The 24,430-nt window shown below is 46.1% G+C and overlaps 1 protein-coding gene across 5 annotated transcripts in view; it reads left to right on the top strand.

Moving 5' to 3' along the window:
- Positions 1–2,420: 2,420 nt before the first annotated feature.
- The window catches only part of LOC143806390 (para-nitrobenzyl esterase-like), a 31,731-nt gene continuing 9,721 nt past the window's right edge, over positions 2,421–24,430 (top strand). The window contains exons 1-4 of one of the 5 annotated variants that reach the window (XM_077286834.1): positions 2,521–2,571; positions 21,624–21,728; positions 22,697–23,385; positions 23,527–23,634. In XM_077286834.1, the coding sequence (XP_077142949.1) occupies positions 2,558–2,571; positions 21,624–21,728; positions 22,697–23,385; positions 23,527–23,634 (916 nt within the window). In that variant the 5' untranslated portion in view covers positions 2,521–2,557. Of the gene's footprint in view, positions 2,572–4,364; positions 4,469–17,219; positions 17,360–21,623; positions 21,729–22,696; positions 23,386–23,526; positions 23,635–24,430 lie in introns of those variants that run through there. The other 4 variants (XM_077286832.1, XM_077286831.1, XM_077286835.1 and 1 more) reach the window with 4 other exon arrangements.

Below are 24,430 nucleotides of genomic sequence, written 5' to 3'. Positions count from 1 at the left end.
CATGGACCCCTTCATGTAGTATTCTGGATAAAAGTGTATGTGGAGCTCCTGTATCCAGTGTATAATGACAGTACCCAGTCATCAGTAGTGATACTGAAAAGTAAGTGACCCCATTACAGCTCTACATTAAAATGAGCAAGGCCTGCCACCTGCTGGACACAATGTGGATGTGCACTTCAGAAATGGTAAGTTTTGTTTCAGAAATCCTCTTGTAGAGAATGTTGTTACTGTAATATTGTTTCTATTTTCTGTTTGTAACTGTGAGGTGTACTATATTATTACATACATAGCAGCATTATTTATACTTAAAGGGCACATGTACCCAACATGTTACCCCTTATGTAGATTACAGGACCTGTATTACGGCACCTATAGAGTCTTTGGGTTACTTGTTTTCTGTTGGGATATGAATATATTGCTTTTTTTTAGAGATTGACGATGCAGCACAGTACAGGGGCAACACGTGGCGACACAACCTGTGGCTCCCTAGTACTATGGTGCCCCGATACTGTCCCCTTACACCTGGCTGTGATGAATAAGCGCAGATCATGTCATCTTCTACCACTCGTGGTTTATTATGGCGCCGGCCTCCTCTGTGTGGGCAGCGGGTGCAATCTAAGCACAGACACCGGCCACAAGAACGGAACCCAAACATGGAGCATAAAAATAAAGATTATTATTATTATTTTGAAGCAGACCGCTCCGGTCAGGAGACCCGCGTCCGTCATTGGACGGAGATCCGCAGATGTCTGCATGATCCCTTAGACTTTGACGTTACAGAAAACGGATCCAGTTGCTCTTTGCTTTTTTGCTGGACTAGATGGACAGAGCGTTTTTTTTTTTACCCTCCAGCTGAAAAATTGAATTTCGGCCAAACTTTAGAAATTTTAGGAAATTTTCGTCCCCATCCGAATGTGTGGGTGCAGTCCTGTATTATTTATTGGAAATAATTACTGCGTGTGTGAACAGAGCCTGAGCAATATGCTTGTCCTGCAAAAAAAACAGGAATCAATGAAATAATCTGCAGCTTTAAAACCCAGCAAACATGGAGGACACCCTGCCATAATCTCCACTGTAGGACCGGTGAAAATCCACCAACCATTCATTCTCCATTCATAGGCGACATATTTTAATCGGTTCACATCAGCTTTTCTCATAAACTTTGTCCCACCCTCCACCAACATTCTTTGCCCCCTGGTTCTTGTTTTTTTTCCTGAGTATTTTTAAAATGTATTCTATTTGGAATTGCACTAAACTCTCTCCGTCTGTCCCATAGAGAATGAATGGCGCCGCGGTGATCATGTTCTGCCAGGCTCGATTCATGGTGGGATCTCGGTGATCAGTAAGTAAAGTTTATATAAACAGCGCAAACCCTTTAGGGCTAAGTTCACATGTTGCATATTTAGTAAAGATTTTTCTGCAGCGTTTTTGCATTTTATCTGCAGCAAAGGATGAATTTCTTCCCTCTTATTCTGCCTGTAGAATTGACGCTGAAGATTTTAGTCTCAATATTTTCGGCAGCGTGTAGGTGAGGGTTATTGACCACTCGCAGTTTTTTAGTCTCCGGATTTTTTGCCCAGAAATCCAATCCAATTCTACAATGTATGGATCGACTCTGGCAGCTTGTTCACATCTAGCATTTTTCATGATTTCTTTTTGTTTTGTTTTTTTTTGTGCATAATTTTTCATTAACGGCAAAATGAATGCGATTTATTAAATCGAACTTCTAAAATCTCATTCACATTGCGTTAAAAGAGTAACAAAACTTTAACCGTGGATTTCATATTTGGTCGGCACTTGAATTGTCAGCAGATCGGTGGGCTCCGGAGCCTGAGACCCCCACTGATTGCTCCATAGACCCCCTAACAGCTCAGGAGAGGGCAGTGCACAGAGATGGGGACAGAAACGTAGCTGTGCTCTCTCGTACCCGGAGCTGCGCACTGTTCGGGGGTCTATTGAGCCATCACTGGGGGTCTCGGGGCTATTAAGGTGTCAAATGTGAAAAATCTGCTGTGAAAGTTTAGTTGCTGTTTCAGAGTTTTTACTGCAGTTTTCTCCCCATTGAACAATAACGGCTTAGCACCAAAAAATGCCCCAGATCGCGTCTCATTTCTGTTTTCTTGCCGTAGCCTGTGTGATTCGTGCGGAGAAAAACATGCACACTGAAAATCTCTGTGTGAACACGACCTTCTAAGAAGGCGTCAATGATGTGACCTTGGAAATCTCCTTTACTTTACGTCTTCTATTGTGAATGTAGCTTGTCAAGTTTGTCCGCTCAGGCAAAACAAAAACTCAGCCGCGCTCCTCGAGATTTCTGCAAACAGTAAATGTGCAATTAATGTATAGAGTTTACGAAGCGATAAGTATGTATTTAGCTATGCCTGTCGCCCTGCAGCAGCAAGTGTCGGTGGCAGTCCCATATAACATGTGACAACGGCTCGTACCCAGCAGTCGCTCAGCTGGTCGGACCGCGCAGGGAAATGGAGACCAAAGGTTGAGTCTCGCCCCGATGCCTACAACAACGTAGGGAGGAGCGAAGCCGCGCTGTCACAGCATCATGGCGGGGAGCAAGTAAGTGGTCTACTCCGAGAGCGGAGGAAGGGGAACATGGGATCAGGTGGACGAGGCAGGCGCTAAGGGGTTAACCTCTTCACTGCCGGCGGGGGCTACACGTGAGCCTTGGTAGGTCCCGATCCTGCCCCTGCTCCATGTTTGTAGGCAGGTTTATATTCTGGGCTCGGAGTCCTGAGGATGGAGAACGTATTAGGGGGATACGCAGAATCTGATCCTAATCTGGGACCGACGTTCTTCTCGCCTCCTGCGATCCGACATCTTGTCCATACGACACTTCTGACACTTTCCAGTCCTGGCTCCGATCTGATGGAGAACGTGCTCCACCCGCACTTAGGACCGTCAGTCGTCCCTTGTTAACCCCTGACGTCACATTAAGTTTGTCCTTTTGAGCCTTCGTTTTTCGTTGCCTTTTTTTTTTTTTTTGCAGAATAAGTTTTTCTTTTCTTTTTTTCTAACCGTCCGTCTGATGTATTGCACAAAGATGAGATGCTTAGATCGGAATAACAAAGAAAAGGTCACAATGTGGGGTTAACGGTGGCATCGTAGACCCGTGCAAAGAGGGTGACCGGAGGGGAAAAAGGAAAAGCAGCCACATTTATCTTTCCAATCCCCCCTCCCAATCTCATTCTAAGACTGCTCGGACCCCCGCCAGTCTCTACCTCCTGCAGCAATGATTCCTGTAGCCAATCACTTTCTATGGTGGGCTCGCTCCCCCTTAAGTCCCCACCCAAAAAGTGTCTCCAAAACAAAATATATCTGACCCCAAGTGAAAGACCAACCTCAAAAGCCGTTGTCACATCAGCATCACAGAAAAATTAAGCTTGGGGGGTTGGGGACCTGGACCATAAGGTGTTAATGAATAATCCGTATTCAGTCATCTCTAAGGTATGGGACCCCCAATATTTCTTTACCTTCTTGCTTTGTGTTGTTCATGAGCCAAATTATATGTAAAGAAATTGAAGAAGCCCCTCGTATGACCCTCTGAAGGTTATAATTCCTTGAATGGCCCCTTAAAATGTCATAGTGACCACTTATAATGTCATAGTCCCCCCTTATAATGTCATATTGACCACTTATAATGTCATAGTGACCACTTATGTCATAGTACCCCCCCTTATAATGTTATAGTGACCCCATATAATGTCATATTGCCCCCCTTATGTCATAGTCCCCCCTTATGTCATAGTCCCCCTTATAATGTCATAGTGCCCCCTTATAATGTCATAGTAACCCCTTATAATTTCATATTACCCCCTTATAATGTCATAGTGCCCCCCTTATAATGTCATATTGACCCCTTATAATGTTCTAGTGCCCCCTTATAATGTCATAGTACCCCCTTATGTCATACTGCCCCGTAAGTCCCCCCTTATAATGTAATAGTGCCCCCTGAGATCTCCTTTTAACAATATTAAAGTGTCTGCCTTTAACAATTAATAGTGTCCCCCAAAAATGTAATGGTGCCCCAAGATGAAAACAAATTAAACCTATACTTGTCTACACACAAGACCCCTACAAGCCCCGCGGCGGAGTCGTCCTCTTCTATTAGCACCACGCGTTGGTGGAGTGATGCGCAATCTCATGGTGCCGTCTGCCCTGGGACGCCGGTGTCATATTCCTGCCCCTGAGGGTCACAAGAGAGGAGGTGACTGCATTCTTGTGCCATCTCAGGGGCGGCCATAGCCAAAAACGACATAGACGGCGTCCACTCTGATTGTGCTGAATGTCTCCATCGGGGGCGTCGGAATCTCGATTTTTCAGGGATTTAGGCCGAAGCCATAAAATCCTCGCTGAACTCCCGACGCATGCCTGGACTCAGACGGCCGTATACCTGGGTCCGTATATGGGCCGCAATACCCGCAGTGACCGCACGTCTCCCCACCCAAACTTGCAGGTAACTTTTGACCGTTTCAGGTTTCTCCCCTTTTCCATGTGACGACAACAGAAAGAAGGAATAGACAGGGCTGTGGGGGTCGCGTGTGTTCATGGGGAGGCACCGCCTAGATCAACTGCAGACAATCTCGACTTGTAGTCTGATCCCTTCTGTATGGGGAGCTGGACGGAGGAAGGGTCTTAAGATTCACTGACGCAAAAGGTCCAAGGAATCAGACCTTTTTGGTCTTGTTGTATTTGTTACTATTGTTTTGTACCAAAATTCTTCAAAATGGCGTGCTGATTATTGTGTGACACAAACGGGCCATTTTGATGATAAATCACGCGGTTTTTGGTCACCTGCATTCAGCGTAGCGGTAGTGAGCGTGTGCGACCACCTCCTATAGACAGTGAATGGAGCGGTAGTGTGTGTGTGCGACCACCTCCTATAGATGGTGAACGGAGCGGTAGTGAACGTGTGCGACCACCTCCTATAGATGGTGAATGGAGCGGTAGTGAGCGTGTGCAACCACCTCCTATAGACAGTGAATGGAACGGTAGTGAGCATGTGCGACCACCTCCTATAGACAGTGGATGGAGCAGTAGTGAGCGTGTGCGACCACCTCCTATAGATGGTGAATGGAGCAGTAGTGAGCGTGTGCGACCACCTCCTATAGACAGTGAATGTAACGGTTGTGAGCGTGTGCGACCACCTCCTATAGATGGTGAATGGAGCAGTAGTGAGCGTGTGCGACCACCTCCTATAGACAGTGAATGGAGCGGTAGTGTGTGTGTGCGACCACCTCCTATAGATGGTGAACGAAGCGGTAGTGAACGTGTGCGACCACCTCCTATAGATGGTGAATGGAGCGGTAGTGAGCGTGTGCGACCACCTCCTATAGATGGTGAATGGAGCAGTAGTGAGCGTGTGCGACCACCTCCTATAGACAGTGAATGGAGCGGTAGTGTGTTTGTGCGACCACCTCCTATAGATGGTGAACGGAGCGGTAGTGAACGTGTGCGACCACCTCCTATAGATGGTGAATGGAGCGGTAGTGAGCGTGTGCGACCACCTCCTATAGACAGTGAATGGAACGGTAGTGAGCGTGTGCGACCACCTCCTATAGACAGTGAATGGAGCAGTAGTGAGCGTGTGCGACCACCTCCTATAGATGGTGAATGGAGCAGTAGTGAGCGTGTGCGACCACCTCCTATAGACAGTGAATGTAACGGTAGTGAGCGTGTGCGACCACCTCCTATAGACAGTGAATGGAGCAGTAGTGAGCGTGTGCGACCACCTCCTATAGACAGTGAATGGAGCAGTAGTGAGCGTGTGCGACCACCTCCTATAGATGGTGAATGGAGCAGTAGTGAGCGTGTGCAACCACCTCCTATAGACAGTGAATGGAGCAGTAGTGAGCGTGTGCGACCACCTCCTATAGATGTTGAATGGAGTGGTAGTGAGTGTGTGCGACCATCTCCTATACACAGTGAATAGAGAGGTAGTGAGCGTGTGCGACCACCTCCTATAGATGGTGAATGGAGTGGTAGTGAGCGTGTGCGACCACCTCCTATAGATGGTGAATGGGGTGGTAGTGAGTGTGTGCGACCATCTCCTTTACACAGTGAATGGAGCGGTAGTGAGCGTGTGCGACCACCTCCTTTAGATGGTGAATGGAGCGGTAGTGCGTGTGTGCGACCACCTCCTATAGATGGTGAATGGAGCGGTAGTGAGTGTGTGCGACCACCTCCTATAGACAGTGAATGGAGCGGTAGTGAGTGTGCGACCACCTCCTATAGATGGTGAATTATTATTATTATTTATAATAATGGAGCAGTAGTGAGCGTGTGCGACCACCTCCTATAGATGGTGAATGGAGCAGTAGTGAGCGTGTGCGACCACCTCCTATAGACAGTGAATGGAGTCGTAGTGAGCGTGTGCGACCACCTCCTATAGACGGTGAATGGAGCGGTAGTGAGCGTGTGCGACCACCTCCTATAGATGGTGAATGGAGAGGTAGTGAGAGTGTGCGACCACCTCCAATAGACGGTGAATGGAGCGGTACTGAGCGTGTGCGACCACCTCCTATAGACGGTGAATGAAGCGGTAGTGAGCGTGTGCGACCACCTCCTATAGACGGTGAATGGAGCGGTAGTGAGCGTGTGCGACCAACTTCTATAGACGGTGAATGGAGCGGTAGTGAGCGTGTGTGACCTCCTCCTATAGATGGTGAATGGAGTGGTAGTGAGTGTGTGCGACCATCTCCTATACACAGTGAATAGAGAGGTAGTGAGCGTGTGCGACCACCTCCTATAGATGGTGAATGGAGTGGTAGTGAGCGTGTGCGACCACCTCCTATAGATGGTGAATGAAGCGGTAGTGCGTGTGTGCGACCACCTCCTATAGACGGTGAATGGAGTGGTAGTGAGTGTGTGCGACCACCTCCTATAGATGGTGAATGGAGCGGTAGTGTGTGCGACCACCTCCTATAGACAGTGAATGGAGCAGTAGTGAGCGTATGCGACCACCTCCTATACACAGTGAAAGGAGCGGTAGTGAGCGTGTGCGACCACCTCCTATAGACAGTGAATGGAGCAGTAGTGAGCGTGTGCGACCACCTCCTATAGATGTTGAATGGAGTGGTAGTGAGTGTGTGCGACCATCTCCTATACACAGTGAATAGAGAGGTAGTGAGCGTGTGCGACCACCTCCTATAGATGGTGAATGGAGTGGTAGTGAGCGTGTGCGACCACCTCCTATAGATGGTGAATGAAGCGGTAGTGCGTGTGTGCGACCACCTCCTATAGACGGTGAATGGAGTGGTAGTGAGTGTGTGCGACCACCTCCTATAGATGGTGAATGGAGCGGTAGTGTGTGCGACCACCTCCTATAGACAGTGAATGGAGCAGTAGTGGGCGTGTGCGACCACCTCCTATAGATGGTGAATGGAGCGGTAGTGAGTGTGTGCGACCACCTCCTATAGACGGTGAATGGAGCTGTAGTGAGCATGTGCGATCACCTCCTATAGATGGTGAATGGAGCTGTAGTGTGTGTGTGTGCGACCACCTCCTATAGACAGTGAATGGAGGAGCGGTAGTGAGAGTGCGACCACCTCCTATAGACGGTGAATGGAGAAGTAGTGAGCGTGTGCGACCACCTCCTATAGATGGTGAGTGGAGCGGTAGTAAGTGTGTGCGACCACCTCCTATAGATAGTGAATGGAGCGGTAGTGAGCGTGTGCGACCACCTCCTATAGATGGTGAATGGAGCGGTAGTGAGCGTGTGCAGCCACCTCCTATAGACGGTGAATGGAGCGGTAGTGAGCGTGTGTGACCACCTCCTATACACAGTGAATGGAGCTCTAGTGAGTGTGAGCGACCACCTCCTATACACAGTGATTGGAGCTGTAGTGAGCATGTGCGACCACCTCCTATAGATGGTGAATGGAGCGGTAGTAAGCGTGTGCGACCACCTCCTATAGACTGTGAGAGGAGCGGTAGTGAGCGTGTGCGACCACCTCCTATACATGGTGAATGGAGCAGTAGTGTGTGTGTGCGACCACCTCCTATAGACGGTGAATGGAGCGGTAGTGTGTGTGCGCGACCACCTCCTATAGATCGTGAATGGAGCGGTAATGTGTACACTCAGGAGCGCACCGACCCCGGCAGTCTGCCAGACAGAGGTCTCTCCTCCTGTATGTGAAGGGTGGGTACAATCCTTTTATTCAGTCACGTTTTGGCCGTCGTACAATAGTAAACCCCAAGTTGATGTCCAGCGTCTCCCAGGTGATGCCTCATGTATGATGGCGTTGGCAGTGCTTGCAGCGAGTTGTTCTTCACAGACTGTTCTGTAACGCGGTGGATACCCGGCTTTATTGCTTTGTGCTGATTCTTCTTAGTTCCAGTCTTTCTTTTGTCTGTTCGCATTTTCTGTTCAGCGATATCATTTATATACTACAGCAGTTATGGAGTGGAGCCAGTAGATAGTGGTGTTGTCTGAGTGCACGCAGAATTCGCAGAGCTGGGCTATATTGCAATGTGCAGGATCTGTGAGGCAGCAGTGTGGGCAGCAACAGGTGGTGAAATCTTTGCCTGCATTGTAAGCAGAGCTGCTGGGACACATCTACAGCCCAGACTGTACACTGGCATCGTCATGTGTGGCCATTATACAGTATGGAGCACTGTGTGGCCGTTATACTGTACGCAGCATCATGTGGGTCCATTATACAGTATGGAGCATCATGTGTGGCCATTATACAGTATGGAGCATCATGTGGGGCCATTATACAGTATGGAGCATCATTTGTGGCTATTATACAGTATTGAGTATCATGTGGGGTCATTATACAGTATGGGGCACTGTATGGCCATTATACAGTATTGAGCATCATGTGTAGCCATTCTATAGTATGGAGCATCATGTGTGGCCATTATACAGTATTGAGCATCAGGAGTGGCCATCATACAGTATGGAGCATCATGTTGGGTCATTATACAGTATGGACCACTGTACGGCCATTATACAGTATTGAGCATCATGTGGGGCCATTATACAGTATTGAGCATCATGTGGCTATTATACAGTATTGAGCATCATGTGTGGCCATTATACAATATGGAGCACTGTGTGGCTATTATACAGTGTTGCACATCATGTGGGGCTATTATACAGTACGGAGTACTCTATGGTCATTATACAGTATGGAGCCTCATGTGGGGCCATTATACAGTATGGAGCATCATGTGGGGCCGTTATACAGTATGGAGCATCATGTGTGGCCGTTACAGTATGGAGCACTGTGTGGCCATTATACAGTATTGAGCATCATGAGTGGCCATTATACAGTATTGAGCATCATGTGGGGCCATTATACAGTATGGAACCCTGTACCAACCTCAAAAAATGAAGTATAGCGACTCTCAAACTCACAAAAATTATATTTATTATTAAACACTAGACATACAAAACAAGATCCATATTCCAATAATATAATACTACAGAGTTATTTAAATATTGGGTAAAGGTGCACCAAAAGAACACGTTAAGTGTCACATCATGAATAAGGGAAGGGCACAATCACATCAAGACTGAATCCCAGTAGTCACTAATTTTTAGCTCAACAGACTACCCATGTCTTTACAGGGATCCACTACTGCACTGTTCTACCAAGAACCAATCCCGCGGTCCAGTGACCCAGAGTTTCACACGTGCAGTAAGGACTGTTAGTCCCATAGTAAAGTCTTACCCTTCTCCTTCTCCATCAATGCCGACACACGCCCCTACGCGCGTTTCGCCCACTGCTTCGTCGGGGGGCCCGCATGGTGTATCTATCTCCAACATCCTGTTTTTATAGTCCTCCCTGCCGCCAATCAGCGGCGCATGTCGCTGACAATAAACGGGCGCCTCATACCGCATCATCTCAAGCGCCAACATGGCGGTGCGGGTCACCGGGAAATCCCGGATGACGTCAGCGACTCGCACTTGTCATTAACAGGCACCGGAAATGATGTCGCGGCCATTGCCCGTGTTAGGAGCATGCGCACTAGCGGCAAAGCAATCTCCTCTTATGCCTGATCCTACCACTGCAATGTAAAACGACACCAGGTAACCGGATGTGTCGCGTAACCCTCCTCCTGTCGGTCAGATACTAATTAAGAAAGTGATCTACGTCCACCATTAAATATAAACAAAATATACTAAATACAAAAAAATATACAAAAAAATATATATAATAATACCAATATAAAAGTTGTGCCCAATCCCAATATATACATAAAATAGTGTACAGTGATAATTATTATTACAACAATTGCATACAATGATCAAATATACATTCAACAACACATGGAATATAAAATTCACAAGTCCATGATTAAAGTATATATAAATATATTAAATAATAATAAAGTGGCATCGTGCAAATTGGAGAGTTCCATCCATCGGTATGAGGGACAACGAGACTCAAATACAAGTTAAAAACAGGGTAAAAAATATATAAGTAAAATATTCAATTCTTATTTATATAAGATGGCGCTTGAGATGATGCGGTATGAGGCGCCCGTTTGTTAGAGGCATGCACCACTGATTGGCGGCACGGAGGACTATAAAAACAGGATGTTGGAGATAGATACACCATGCGGGCCCCCCGACGAAGCAGTGGGCGAAACATCCTGTTTTTATAGTCCTCCGTTGTTATGATCCGGTGACTTTGGAGCCGCATGAACTTTCTCTGGAGTAGGTGGAAACTGTACTGACCGCAAAACCTGAACTAACACCACAACTAGAAGTAGCCGTGGGGTGTGCCTAACAAACCCTAGACACCTCGACACAGCCGGAGGACTAAATACCCCTATAGATGGAAATAGGAATACTACCTTGCCTTAGAGCAGAACCCCAAAGGATAGGCAGCCCCCCACAAATATTGACTGTGAGTAGGAGAGGAAAGACACACGCAGGCAGAAAACAGGATTCAGCAAAAGAGGCCACTCTAGCTAAATAGGGAAAGATAGGACAGAATACTAAGCGGTCAGTATTAAAACCCTTCCAAAAATATCCACAGCAGATAATACAAAAAGTTCCACAATCTAACTAGAGACATGGAATGTATATCTGCCACTCCAGAGAATCCAACAAGACTGAGAAAATACTGACACAATCTAAGCTGGACAAAAAAAACACTGAATAGCACAGAATTATTAAGCACACAGCATGTGTGCCACAGAAACAAAACCAGACACTTATCTTTGCTGATTTGGCAGAAGGAACCAAACCAGGACCAAAACCTCCCAACAACCATGGACAACTGGCAAGGACTAATGAATCCTGCACGCCTAAATACCCCAGTCAGAACTGCAATCAGCAGATACACCTGACCAGGACTGCAACTCGGGGACAACTGCATTACCACCTACAACCACCGGAGGGAGCCCAAAAGCAGAATTCACAACACTCCGTGCTGCCAATCAGCGGTGCATGTCTCTGACAATAAACGGGAGCCTCATACCGCATCATCATCAATAAGAATTGAAAGTCTGGGGAATTGATCGTGTTCACATGGGGAGTAGAGGTGGTGACGCCGTACGGATCCTAATGCAGAAAGAATGCAGGTGGATAGTGAATTTAAACACAATGGTCCCTTTTGGACTGAATGAGCAATTAAATTTCTCGTCATTCTTGTAGTTCATTGTCATTTCTGGATGGAGAATCACTGTTTCTTATTTTACTTATATATTTTTTACCCTGTTTTTAACTTGTATTTTCTTGTTTCTTTGTATTTATTTAGTGTTAAAATGTCTATATGAACTCTTATTACTCATATATTCCTCCGAATAAATTCAATCTGGATGTGGACCTTTGAGTCTCGTTGTCCCTCATACCGATGGATGGAACTCTCCAATTTGCACGATGCCACTTTATTATTTAATATATTTATATATACTGTAATCATGGACTTGTGAATTTTATATTCCATGTGTTGTTGAATGTATATTTGATCATTGTATGCAATTGTTGTAATAATAATTATCACTGTACACTATTATGTATATATTGGGATTGGGCACAACTTTTATATTGGTATTATTATATATTTTTTTTGTATATTTTTTTTGTATTTAGTATATTTTGTTTATATTTAATGGTGGACGTAGATCACTTTCTTAATTAGTATCTGACCGACAAGAGGAGGGTTACGTGACACATCCGGTTACCTGGTGTTGTTTTACATTGCAGCGGTAGGATCAGGCATAAGAGGAGATTGCTTTGCCGCTAGTGAGCATGTTCCTGACACGGGCAATGGCCGCGACATCATTTCCGGTGCCTGTTAATGACGAGTGCGGGTCACTGACGTCATCCGGGATTTCCCGGTGACCAGCACTGCCATGTTGGCGCTTGAGATGATGCGGTATGAGGCGCCCGTTTATTGTCAGAGACATGCGCCGCTGATTGGCGGCACGGAGGACTATAAAAACAGGATGTTGGAGATAGATACACCATGCGGGCCCCCCGACGAAGCAGTGGGCGAAACGCGCGTAGGGGCGTGTGTCGGCATTGATGGAGAAGGAGAAGGGTAAGACTTTACTATGGGACTAACAGTCCTTACTGCACTTGTGAAACTCTGGGTCACTGGACCGCGGGATTGGTTCTTGGTAGAATAGTGCAGTAGTGGATCCCTGTAAAGACATGGGTAGTCTGTTGAGCTAAAAATTAGTGACTACTGGGATTCAGTCTTGATGTGATTGTGCCCTTCCCTTATTCATGATGTGACACTTAGCGTGTTCTTTTGGTGCACCTTTACCCAATACTTAGATAACTCTGTAGTATTATATTATTGAAATATGGATCTTGTTTTGTATGTGTAGTGTTTAATAATAAATATAATGTTTATTTTTGTGAGTTTATGAGTCGTTACACTTCATTTTTTGAGGTTGGTATATAATAGGAAGTATCTCAGGGTACTATCCCAATTGGTTCTGGGTGATCCTGGCAGGACCAATTTGTGACTATGGTTTCTGGACCTGAGTCTTTGTTTCTGAGTATGGAGCACTGTGTGGCCATTATACAGTATTCAGCATCACGAGTTCCATAATACAATATTGAGCATCATGTGGGGCCATTATACAGTATGGAGCACTGTGTGTTCATTATGCAGCATCATGTGGGGCCATTTTACAGTATAGAGCATCATGTGTGGCCATTATACAGTATGCAGCATCATGTGTGGCTGTTATACAGTATGCAGCATCGTGTGGGGCCATTGTACAGTATGGAGCATCATGTGGAGCCATTATACAGTATGGAGCATCATATGGGGCCATTATACAGTATGCAGCATCATGTGTGGCTATTATACAGTATGTAGCATCATGTGGGGCCAGTATACAGAGTGGAGCATCATGAGTGGCCATTAAACAGTATGGAGCATCATGTGGGGCCATTATACAGTATGGAGCATCATGTGGGGCCATTATACAGTGTGGAGCATCATGTGTGGCCATTATACAGTATGCAGCATCATGTGTGGCCATTATACAGTATTGAGCATCATGTGTGGCCATTATACAGTATTGAGCATCATGTGGGGCCATTATACAGTATGGAGCATCATGTGTGGCCATTATACAGTATGCAGCATCATGTGGGACCATTATACAGTACGCAGCATCATGTGTGGCCATTATACAGTACGCAGCATCATGTGGGGCCATTATACAGTATGGAGCATCATGTGGGGCCATTATACAGTATGGAGCATCATGTGGGGCCATTATACAGTACACAGCATCATGTGGGGCCATTATACAGTAAGGAGCACTGTGTGGCCATTATACAGTATGGAGCATCATGTGGGGCCATCATACAGTATGGAGCACTATGTGGCCATTATACAGTATTGAGCATCATGAGTGACCATTATACAGTATTGAGCATCATGTGGGGCCATTATACAGTATGGAGCACTGTGTTGCCATTATACAGTATGGAGCACTGTTGCCATTATACAGTATGGAGCATCATGTGTGGCCATTATACAGTACGCAGCATCATGTGGGGCCATTATACAGTACAGAGCATCATGTGGGGCCATTATACAGTATGGAGCATCATGTGGGGCCATTATACAGTATGGAGCATCATGTGGGGCTATTATACAGTGTGGAGCATCATGTGGGGCCATTATACAGTGTGGAGCATCATGTGTGGCCATTATACAATATTGAGCATCATGTGGGGCCATTATACAGTATGGAGCATCATGTGAGGCCATTATACAGTATGGAGCATCATGTGTGGCCATTATACAGTATGGAGAACTGTGGCCATTATACAGTATTGAGCATCATGTGGGGCTATTATACAGTATTGAGCATCATGTGGGGCCATTATACAGTATGGAGCATCATGTGTGGCCATTATACAGTATGCAGCATCATGTGGGACCATTATACAGTATTGAGCATCATGTGGGGCCATTATACAGTATGGAGCATCATGTGGGGCCATTATACAGTATGGAGCATCATGTGTGGCCATTATACAGTACGCAGCATCATGTGGGGCCATTATACAGTATGGAGCATCATGTGGGGCCATTATACAGTATGGAGCATCATGTGGGGCCATTATACAGTACGCAGCATCATGTGGGGCCATTATACAGTAAGGAGCACTGTGTGGCCATTATACAGTATGGAGCATCATGTGGGGCCATCATACAGTATGGAGCACTGTGTGGCCATTATACAGTATTGAGCATCATGAGTGACCATTATACAGTATTGAGCATCATGTGGGGCCATTATACAGTATGGAGCACTGTTGCCATTATACAGTATGGAGCATCATGTGTGGCCATTATACAGTACGCAGCATCATGTGGGGCCATTATACAGTACAGAGCATCATGTGGGGCCATTATACAGTATGGAGCATCATGTGGGGCCATTATACAGTATGGAGCATCATGTGGGGCTATTATACAGTGTGGAGCATAATGTGTGGCCATTATACAGTGTGGAGCATCATGTGTGGCCATTATACAATATTGAGCATCATGTGGGGCCATTATACAGTATGGAGCATCATGTGGGGCCATTATACAGTATGGAGCATCATGTGCGGCCATTATACAGTATGGAGCATCATGTGGGGCCATTATACAGTATGGAGCATCATGTGGGGCCATTATACAGTATGGAGCATCATGTGTGGCCATTATACAGTATGCAGCATCATGTGGGGCCATTAGGGCAGCATGGTGGTGCAGTGGTTAGCACAGCAGCCTTGCAGCGCTGGAGTCCTGGGTTCTAATCCCACCTTGGACAACATCTGCAAAGAGTTTGTATGTTCTCTCTGTGTTTGCGTGGGTTTCCTCCGGGCACTCCGGTTTCTTCCCACATTTCAAAGACATACTGATAGGGAATTTAGATTGTGAGCCCCATCGGGGACAGCGATGATAATGTGTGCAAACTGTAAAGCGCTGCGTAATATGTTAGCGCTATATAAAAATAAAGATTATTACACTTGCGTTTTGATCTGCAGCGTTTTAGTGCTAAAAAACGCATGTGTTTTTTTTCTATACTTAACATTAAAAACGCATGCGGTTTTTTAGCATGCGTTTTGACGCGTTTTTGGCAACGCATGCGTTTTTTGACGCGTGCGTTTAGTTGCAGAAATGCAACCTGTAGTAATTTCTAGCGGCGTTTTTTTGCCGCAAAAAAACACATGCGTTTAGGATCCCTAGGGTTAGGATCCCTAGGGTTCGGGTTAGGGTCCTAACCCTTAGGGTTAGGATCCCTAGGGTTAGGGTTTGGGTTAGGATCCCTAGGGTTAGGGTTAGGATCCCTAGGGTTAGGGTCCCTAGGGTTAGGGTTAGGATCCCTAGGGTTAGGATCCCTAGGGATCCTAACCCTAGCTATTTCTGTTTATAGTGGGTTTTCTAGTTGATTTTGATGATTGCCAGCTGTCACACACTTCTCAGCATGCGTTTAAAAAACGCAAACGCAGGAAAAAACGCATGTAAACGCGGCAAAACGCCGCGTTTTTTTTTCTGCATGCAAAAACGCATGCGTCTAAAAAACGCGGCGTTTTGCCGCGTTTACATGCGTTTTTTCACCACATGCGTTTTTAAAAAAAAACGCTGCAGATCAAAACGCAAGTGTGAAACCAGCCTTATACAGTATTGTGCATCATGTGGGGCCATTATACAGTATTGAGCATCATGTGGGGCCATTATACAGTATGCAGCATCATACGGGGCCATTATACAGTATGGAACACTGTGTGGCCATTATACAGTATGGAACATCATGTGGGGCCATTATGCAGTATGCTGCATCATGTGGGGCCATTATGTAGTATGGAGCACTGTGGCCATTATACAGTATGGGGCACTGTGTATCCATATTTTTTTCTGTTTATAATTATTGTTTATGAAACAGTGTGATAAGCAGTGCTAAATGGGTGTGGCTGGGGCGTGGATATGGGTGTGACTAATTGTGAAATGGGTGTGGTAAGGGGCATGGCTTAAAATTTGCTGCAGTGCTCTGTGCGCACCGCTGCCTTTGTCCCTCTTTGCCTTCTTCAAAAGTTGGGAGGTATGGTCATGGCCACAGGACCAGAACCCTGCGGACCCCCTACTACCAGCTGCATGCCCTGCGCCTCTTCTGATTATTAGGACTCCACCATGTTATTACATAGCGGAGAGCCGCACGTGTGATCGACGGCGGAATGAACGATGTGGTCAGGCACACGATGCTTATTTTTTCCTTGCAGATTTGAATCATTATTACGTTATTTTTCCCAATCTTCAGCGTCGCTTCTTTCAGTATTTTTCACCCATTCAGGCGAATTTCAAAAAAACAAATAAAATGAGACTCCAAGACGTGTATTTTACTCTGCGTTTTTCCTGCCATCTCGAAAATTCTGCTGCAATTACTCAACTTGTGCACATTCCCTCATTTACCTGCAGAAACGTCATCACCGCGCTCCGTCCCACAATATAAAGTGATCACCACTAAAAAACAAAATATAAGCAAGATGCATAAATTAATAAAATCCTCCGTCACCGCTCCATCAGCAGTAAAATAAAAAAATAAAAGTGAAAAGTGACAGCTCCCGGAATACGGCGACAAAAAACAGATTATTCATGTGTTTCCATTGTGCAAACGTAGGAAAATATAAATTGTAAAAAAAAAATACAAAACACAATATAAATGTGGAATCGCCGTCTGGATCGGACTCGTAAAGTTTCCGGGTCGTTTGTCGCACAGTGAACTCTGAAAAATAAATGCGGCTTCTCTTCCCCAACAGAAAACCCATCCGGTCCCACTCCGGCCCTCACAATGGGGGCGTCATTGGCACATGCAGGCGTGTGGAAATATTCCCGAACCACAGAGCTGAATGTCATTACAGGTAGATCCAGTGACAAATGTGAATTGTTGTGTATCGGTTACAACCTGGAGGCATCCACACCCACAATGCGATGCCAGCACCACCTGTACCGGGATGACCTATGTATAAAGCTGCTGTGTGGCCAGTGCTTTGTCACCTCGTGATCCCGGCTGCAGACGAACAGTAGGTTGTTCTTTCCATTTCATGTCTTCTGTTTTGCATAACCTTTTATTTCCCAGTTTGAGCCTTCTCATTGCCAACTATTTCTGCTGGTTTTACTTCACTTATTTATGGTGGCATGGAAGGAAGGAGAGGATGGCATCCTTGTGGCAAAATAGTGAGGGGAGAAACTGTCCTGGTGAAAGAGGAGTGAGGGATGGAAGGTGTCCTGGTGGCACAGGAGTGAGGGGGGATGGTGTCCTGGTGACACAGTAGTATGGGGGTGGTGTCCTGGTGACACAGGAGTGAGGGGGTGATGGTGTCCTGGTGACACAGGAGTGAGGGGGTGATGGTGTCCTGGTGACACAGGAGTGAGGGTGATGGTGTCCTGGTGACACCGGAGTGAGGGGGTGATGGTGTCCTGGTGACACAGGATTGAGGGGGTGATGGTGTCCTGGTGACACAGTAGTATGGGGGTGGTGTCCTGGTGACACAGGAGTGAGGGGGTGATGGTGTCCTGGTGACACAGGAGTGAGGGGGTGATGGTGTCCTGGTGACACAGGAGTGAGGGGGTGATGGTGTCCTGGTGACACAGGAGTGAGGGGGTGATGGTGTCCTGGTGACACAGGAGTGAGGGGGTGATGGTGTCCTGGTGACACAGGATTGAGGGGTGGATGGTGTCCTGGTGACACAGTAGTATGGGGGTGGTGTCCTGGTGACACAAGAGTGAGGGGGTGATGGTGTTCTGGTGACACAGGAGTGAGGGGGTGATGGTGTCCTGATGACACAGGAGTGAGGGGTGATGGTGTTCTGGTGACATAGGAGTGAAGAGGTGATGGTGTCCTGGTGACACGGGCCTGAGGGAGTGATGGTGTCCTCCTCCTGGGGAGGTAGCGTTTGTATGCATATGCTATATGTACTCATCCATCCGTGCATGTACGGAATTCTTCTGTGGGGATTCCACATAATATAAATTATGCTTCCATCCAACAAGATCATTCTTGAGTTGTATCTGATTTATTAGCGCAGACATGAGACCTGGGAAGATCCATGGGTATTACTCCCTTCCCAGGCTATAAACATCTGCCCCCAGCTGTCTGCTTTCCCTCTGCTGGTTACAAAAATTGCGTGGGAGCCCATGCCATTTTTTCCCCCGAAAAATAATCTTTTATTAATTAAATCCATGTACTGTCCACTGTACTAATTGTATATGTCATAGACATCTGTATATCTACCTATTCTATATGTATTTACTGTATATACTCCATCTCTTCTATCCTGTCGGGTCCTGCTGTGATTTTACAGTACACTGCAGATGAGTTTCCGGCTTTTCAACTATCTATCATATATATATATACATACATATATGTGTCAACTAACATTAAATATCTATGTATTCTATCCTATTCTAACCTGTCACTCTGTGATTTTACTGTACGCAGCACATAAATTGCCAGCTTTTATTCTATATATATATATATATATATATTTCAATATATAGTAGAAAAAAATATATATATATGTATTTCTATATGTATGTTTTGAAGAATATTTCCTTTGAAAATGACGTGTAAATGACTTAAGAGAATTTCTCTATGTATAAGCTCTTGCTAAAATCGCATTGCAGTAGGATGTAAATTGGGTGCTAGGTGTGAAAATTCGGATTGTACTCTCATTAAAAAAAAAAAACGCATGACACTCGCATTACACTCTTCCAACTCTCCTGCATCAAAATCGGACCGACTTTAAAATGGCTAGTGTGTCTCCAGCCTAAGAGATACATTACCTGCATGGCAGAAACCTACAGTGGTTTGCTAAAGTATTAACTCCACATCAAAACTGCCAGTGGATGAAGGACTGGGCTGTGACTCAGCCACTCCAGAACATTTCCATGTTCCCCCTTAAACCCCTGGAGTGTTGCTTTAGCAGTATGCTTTGGGTGATTGGCTTGTTGAATGGTGAACCTCCATCTCAAATCACTGACAGACAGATTTTGCTCTAGAATAGCCCTATAATAATCTTTTATTTATATAGCTCCAACATATTCCGCAGCGCTTTACAGTTTGCACACATCATTGCTGTCCCTGATGGAGCTCACAATCTAAATTCCCTATCAGTATGTCTTTGGAATGTGGGAGGAAACCGGAGTCCCCGGAGGAAACCCACGCAAACACGGGGAGAACATAAAAACACCTTCCAGATGTTATCCTTGGTAGGATTTGAATCCAGGATTCCAGTGCTGCAAGGCTGCAGTGCTAACCACTGAGCCACCGTGTCGCCCAGTATAGCCCTGCATTTCTCACCATCCATCTTCCCCTTGAGTCAGACCATTTTCTCTGTCCCCGCTGCCAAAAAACTTCCCCACAGCAGGATGCTGCCACCACGTTTCACTGTGGGGATGGTGTTCTTTGGGGGGGATGAGCAGTGTTGGTTTGGCGCCAGAAGTAGCGTTTACCTTGGTGGCCAAAAAGTTTCATTTTGGTCTCTTATAACCACAGCACCTTCCTCCTTACATTTGGGGAGTCTCCCACGTCTTTTGGCAAACTTAAAACAAACCTCACAATAATTGTGTGTAGTTAAAGGCTTTTTTTCTGGCCACTCATCCATAAAGGCCACCTCTATGGAGTGTACGGTTTATTGTGGTCATATAGACAGTTACTCCAGTCTCTGCTTGGGAACTCTGCAGCTCCTTCAGGGTTTCCTTTGGTCTCTGTGCTGTCTCTCCGATTAATGCTCTCTTTGCCCGGGCTGACCGGTTTGGTGGGTGCCCTCTCTTGGCAGGTTTGTTGTGGTACCATGTTCTTTCCACCTGATAATGGATATGATGGTGGTCCGGGGGATCATGAGATTGGGATTTTTTTTTTTATTATAACCCAACCCTGACTTGTACTTCTCAACAACTTTGTCCCTGACTTGTCTGGAGATCTCCTTGGTCTTCATGGCAGTGTTTGGAGATCTCCTTGATTTTTATGGCGGTGTTTGGTGATCTCCTTGGTCTTCATGGTGGTGTTTGGAGATCTCCTTGATTTTCATGGTGGTGTTTGGAGATCTCCTTGGTCTTCATGGTGTTGTTTTGAGATCTCCTTGGTCTTCATGGTGTTGTTTGAAGATCTCCTTGGTCTTCATGGTGGTGTTTGGAGATCTCCTGTCACTAAGCATGGGACTTATGGAAGGAATTGCTTGCACCAGAAATTTGTAGGGGCTTCATAGAAAAAGAGGTGAATACATAGGCACATGCCACTTTTAGTTATTTGATCCCATAAGTGTAATTTATGCCTATATTTTTCTCACATAGACAATTTAGTGCTGATGCATCACACACAAATCTGATTACAAAAATATTAACACACAGGTTGTAATGTAATAAAATAGGTTAAAAAAAAAGCCAAAGGGGTGAATACTTTCGCAAGCCACTGTATTTTTTTTTTGCACTATAATTCTGATGATGGATAACGTGTGTCGTGGATTGGTGGCAGAGAAAATCGTCTGCGCTCACTGACTGTTGCAGTAGGACTGCAAGCTGCAGATTGTCGATTTCTGCTGACTATTTTTATGTGGCGCATATGGCATTTCTACTGAAAGTCTGCACATTTTGCCACTGTGTATGTTCTGCTGTGGAATTTCTTCATTAGAAGTGTCCTCTGTGGACACAACCTCCCTGAGACGGCGCAGTAATTTCTGAAGATGAAGGTTTGTCTATCTTCTCCATGTCTCCCCCATACGAGTCCGGAGCTTGGGGTCACTGAGGATTTGCCTATTATTTGCTTTTGTGATTATTCATTGAAGGGTTTGGAAAAAATTTTAATCGTTGGCTCCTTGACCTTGTGATGAAATGATAATCGTGGTCACTTGGTGCAGCGGCCGGGCATCGGGACGGGTGGCTTAATTGCCAGAATTGATTGCCTTTACATACAAAGATTTGTGAATCCTCAAACATCTGAGATCATAATTTCCACCATCGACGATGGCCGCCCGCGAGCGTGAACATATTGATAAGCAACAATCGTAATTCACGAAATCGCTCACTTTATGGAAGCACGCAAAGGCCGAAGTCAGGAGGCCATAAAGTGCCAAAAACTGGGTGATCAAGAGGTGACATTATGGTTCTTTCTTTTCATGTTGTAAGGGAGCCCAAACTGATCAAAAGTTCCTATGACCCTGAAGGTGGGACTGGGGTTCTCTACGCAAAGGGTGAGCAGATGGCTGTAAAGACCCAAGCACGGCTCAGAAGGTAGGAAAACGTATTTGTAGGACTTGGGTGGCCATACATGTTAGATAGTGGTCAGCCGACCAACAGTTGTGATTCCCGCACCCCGGTACCTGCAGAAATAGGACTGGAGGCTTCTACCATGTCACGGTTCCCACATCCTAATCGTCAAGTTACACTTGAAGCCCACACCAATCTAATCTGTTTAGGAATTGTCTTGATTATCATACTTTGCATACACGCTTTTTCTCTGGGCAGTCTCTTTTGATTGGCATTCTGGGGGCACAATAGGTACTGGAACTTTTTCCCTCACTTACCTGGAATTAAATGCTGCATTTCTGTTATGCCTATATGCAATTTGGCAAATTATAGTGTAGGACCCCAGAGGTTTGTGCTGTCCCACCTACTTCCCGTAAACCATCTCAACATCTTTGCTTCTAGAGATGGATTTCACTTGACAACAAGCAAGTTACACAGAAGGGAGATGCCCAGTGGTCGGTGCTTGAGGGATTTGGGGTTAGGACTCCATAATAAATGGTAACTTGCAGATTTTATTTAGTATTTGATCCAGTAGGGACACTGGCATCTCCGCTGTCGTCACACCCCGGTGCCCTCTGACTGCTGCTTGGTATAGATTGCATCTGGTGGAGTTGGCACCGATGGCAGCGCCCTGCAGTCACTAACATGCCTTGGTATAGTGATGACACCATGCCCCAGTCCACCCATTTCAGTAATTGGTTGAGAGACAGCAGGGCCACAGGATGGCGTATAGGGGTCTCACAATGTCACCATGCTTCAAGTGGGGGCAATTCTGGTGTATTGGCAGAATTCCCAGATGGAGGGGTTAATGGGGTGTGGATAAATAAGTCATGGGCATCTCTGTGCTGAGGGGAAAAAAAGGTGGCATAACCGTAGGCTGCTCCACAGATGAAGGGGTGTATTGTGCCGCACTTTGGAGGTCCTCTGTTAATCCATCTCTCTTCTATCGGCAGACGTGTGAACACGCGGGAAGAGGCTGGATCCCAATCTGAATTTAAACATTTGGTTGATGAGGAAGACGACGAAGGTGTAAAAGCCTTTCTGGACTCTGATCCATCAGACGCTTCCTGCAGCTCCCCGTCCTACAAGACTCTGGCTGTAATGTTTGGGGGCGTTGTGCTACTGGGTTTAGTGGTGGTCGGTTTGGCTTATCTGTCTGGAAACTCAGCCTGCACCTTGGTAGATGTGACCATCTCATGTGGTAAAGTACGAGGTCAACACTGCGATAAGGTTTACATGTTTAAAGGGATTCCATACGCCAGTCCTCCGAGTGGATCATTACGGTGGAGACCACCCAAGGAGCCCACCTGCTGGAACGACACCCTGGATGCTACTGAGTTCAGTTCCATGTGTGCCCAGGTGCGTCCTCTGAGTGAAAAGGGGGAAGTGATGGGATCAGAAGATTGCCTGTATGTCAATGTATGGACGCCCTCACTGGATCCCGATGCCAACGTGCCTGTTATGGTCTGGATTCATGGAGGTTATCTGCTCATCGGTAGTGGGTTTGAGCCCGGGTATTGTCCTAATGAGGACCTGGCCCAATGGAGTCAGATCGTCCACGTCAGCTTCAACTACCGTCTGAACGCATTTGGATTCATGTCTCTGGAGACGCTGAGAGAAGGATCCCCCACCAACAGCTCCGGTAACTACACTCCCGACGCTCATTACTAAGAGCACAATAGATAAAGCCGATCCTGCTAGAGGGGGGGAACATAACCAGAGATACTTCAGTGACCCCATACCGCTCTGTAATAACCTCTCTCCGCCCATTACTGCCCTACAGGCAACTATGGTTTCATGGATCAGATCGCTGCGCTAAAGTGGGTGCAGAAAAACATCCAATCATTTGGTGGAGATTCAAACAAAGTGACCATCTATGGCCAGAGCTCCGGTAAGACCGATCACTAATCTGCATGTCCTCACCCAGCCGCAGATGTCCTTGTATTATTCTAGTTACACAATTCTTGCTAGCCGGCAGATATTTAAGGACTACGCCGCCCTGATAGTAATCCCACACTACATCGCAATCTCATATTAAGGTGGTCTGACTAGTTTCTCTAAAGACTCAACCCCAGCTTGTTTCTTTTGCCTTGCCTCCTGTGGTGCCCCTTGTTTCTTTCCTTTGCCTCCCATGTTAGTCTATGTGCACACGTTGCGGTTTTTGCTGCGGATCCGCGTTTTTGACGCTGCGGATCTGCAGCAGTTTTCCATGCGGTGTACAGTACAATGTTAACCTATGGAAAACAAAAACCGCTGTGCACATGCTGCGGAAAAAAACGCGTGGAAACGCTGCGGTTTATTTTCCGCAGCATGTCAATTCTTTGTGCGGAATCCGCAGCGGTTTGGCACCTGCTCCATATTAAAAAACTGCAGGTGTCTAAAACCGCAGTGGAAACCGCACAAAAAACCGCGATAAATCCGCAGTACTTTTTGCACTGCGGATTTAATCAATTCCGCTGCGGAAAATTCCGCAATGGAATCCGCAGTGTGGGCACATACCCTTACCCCTTGATTCTTTTTCTCCTGTGGTGCCCCATATTTTTCTCCTTTGCCTCCCTTGATGCTCCTTGTTTCTTTCCTTTGCCTCCCGAGGTGCCCCTTGTTTTTTTTTGCTTTGTCTTCTGTGGTGCTCCTTGTGTCTTTCCTTTGCATCTCTTATGCCTCGTTTCTTTACTTTGTCTCTCAAG

Source organism: Ranitomeya variabilis, chromosome 2 (assembly GCF_051348905.1).
Source record: "Ranitomeya variabilis isolate aRanVar5 chromosome 2, aRanVar5.hap1, whole genome shotgun sequence".
In the NCBI taxonomy this organism is placed as follows: domain Eukaryota; kingdom Metazoa; phylum Chordata; class Amphibia; order Anura; family Dendrobatidae; genus Ranitomeya; species Ranitomeya variabilis.
Note: the sequence above shows the minus strand (reverse complement) of the source record. Positions and strands in the feature narration are given on the sequence as shown.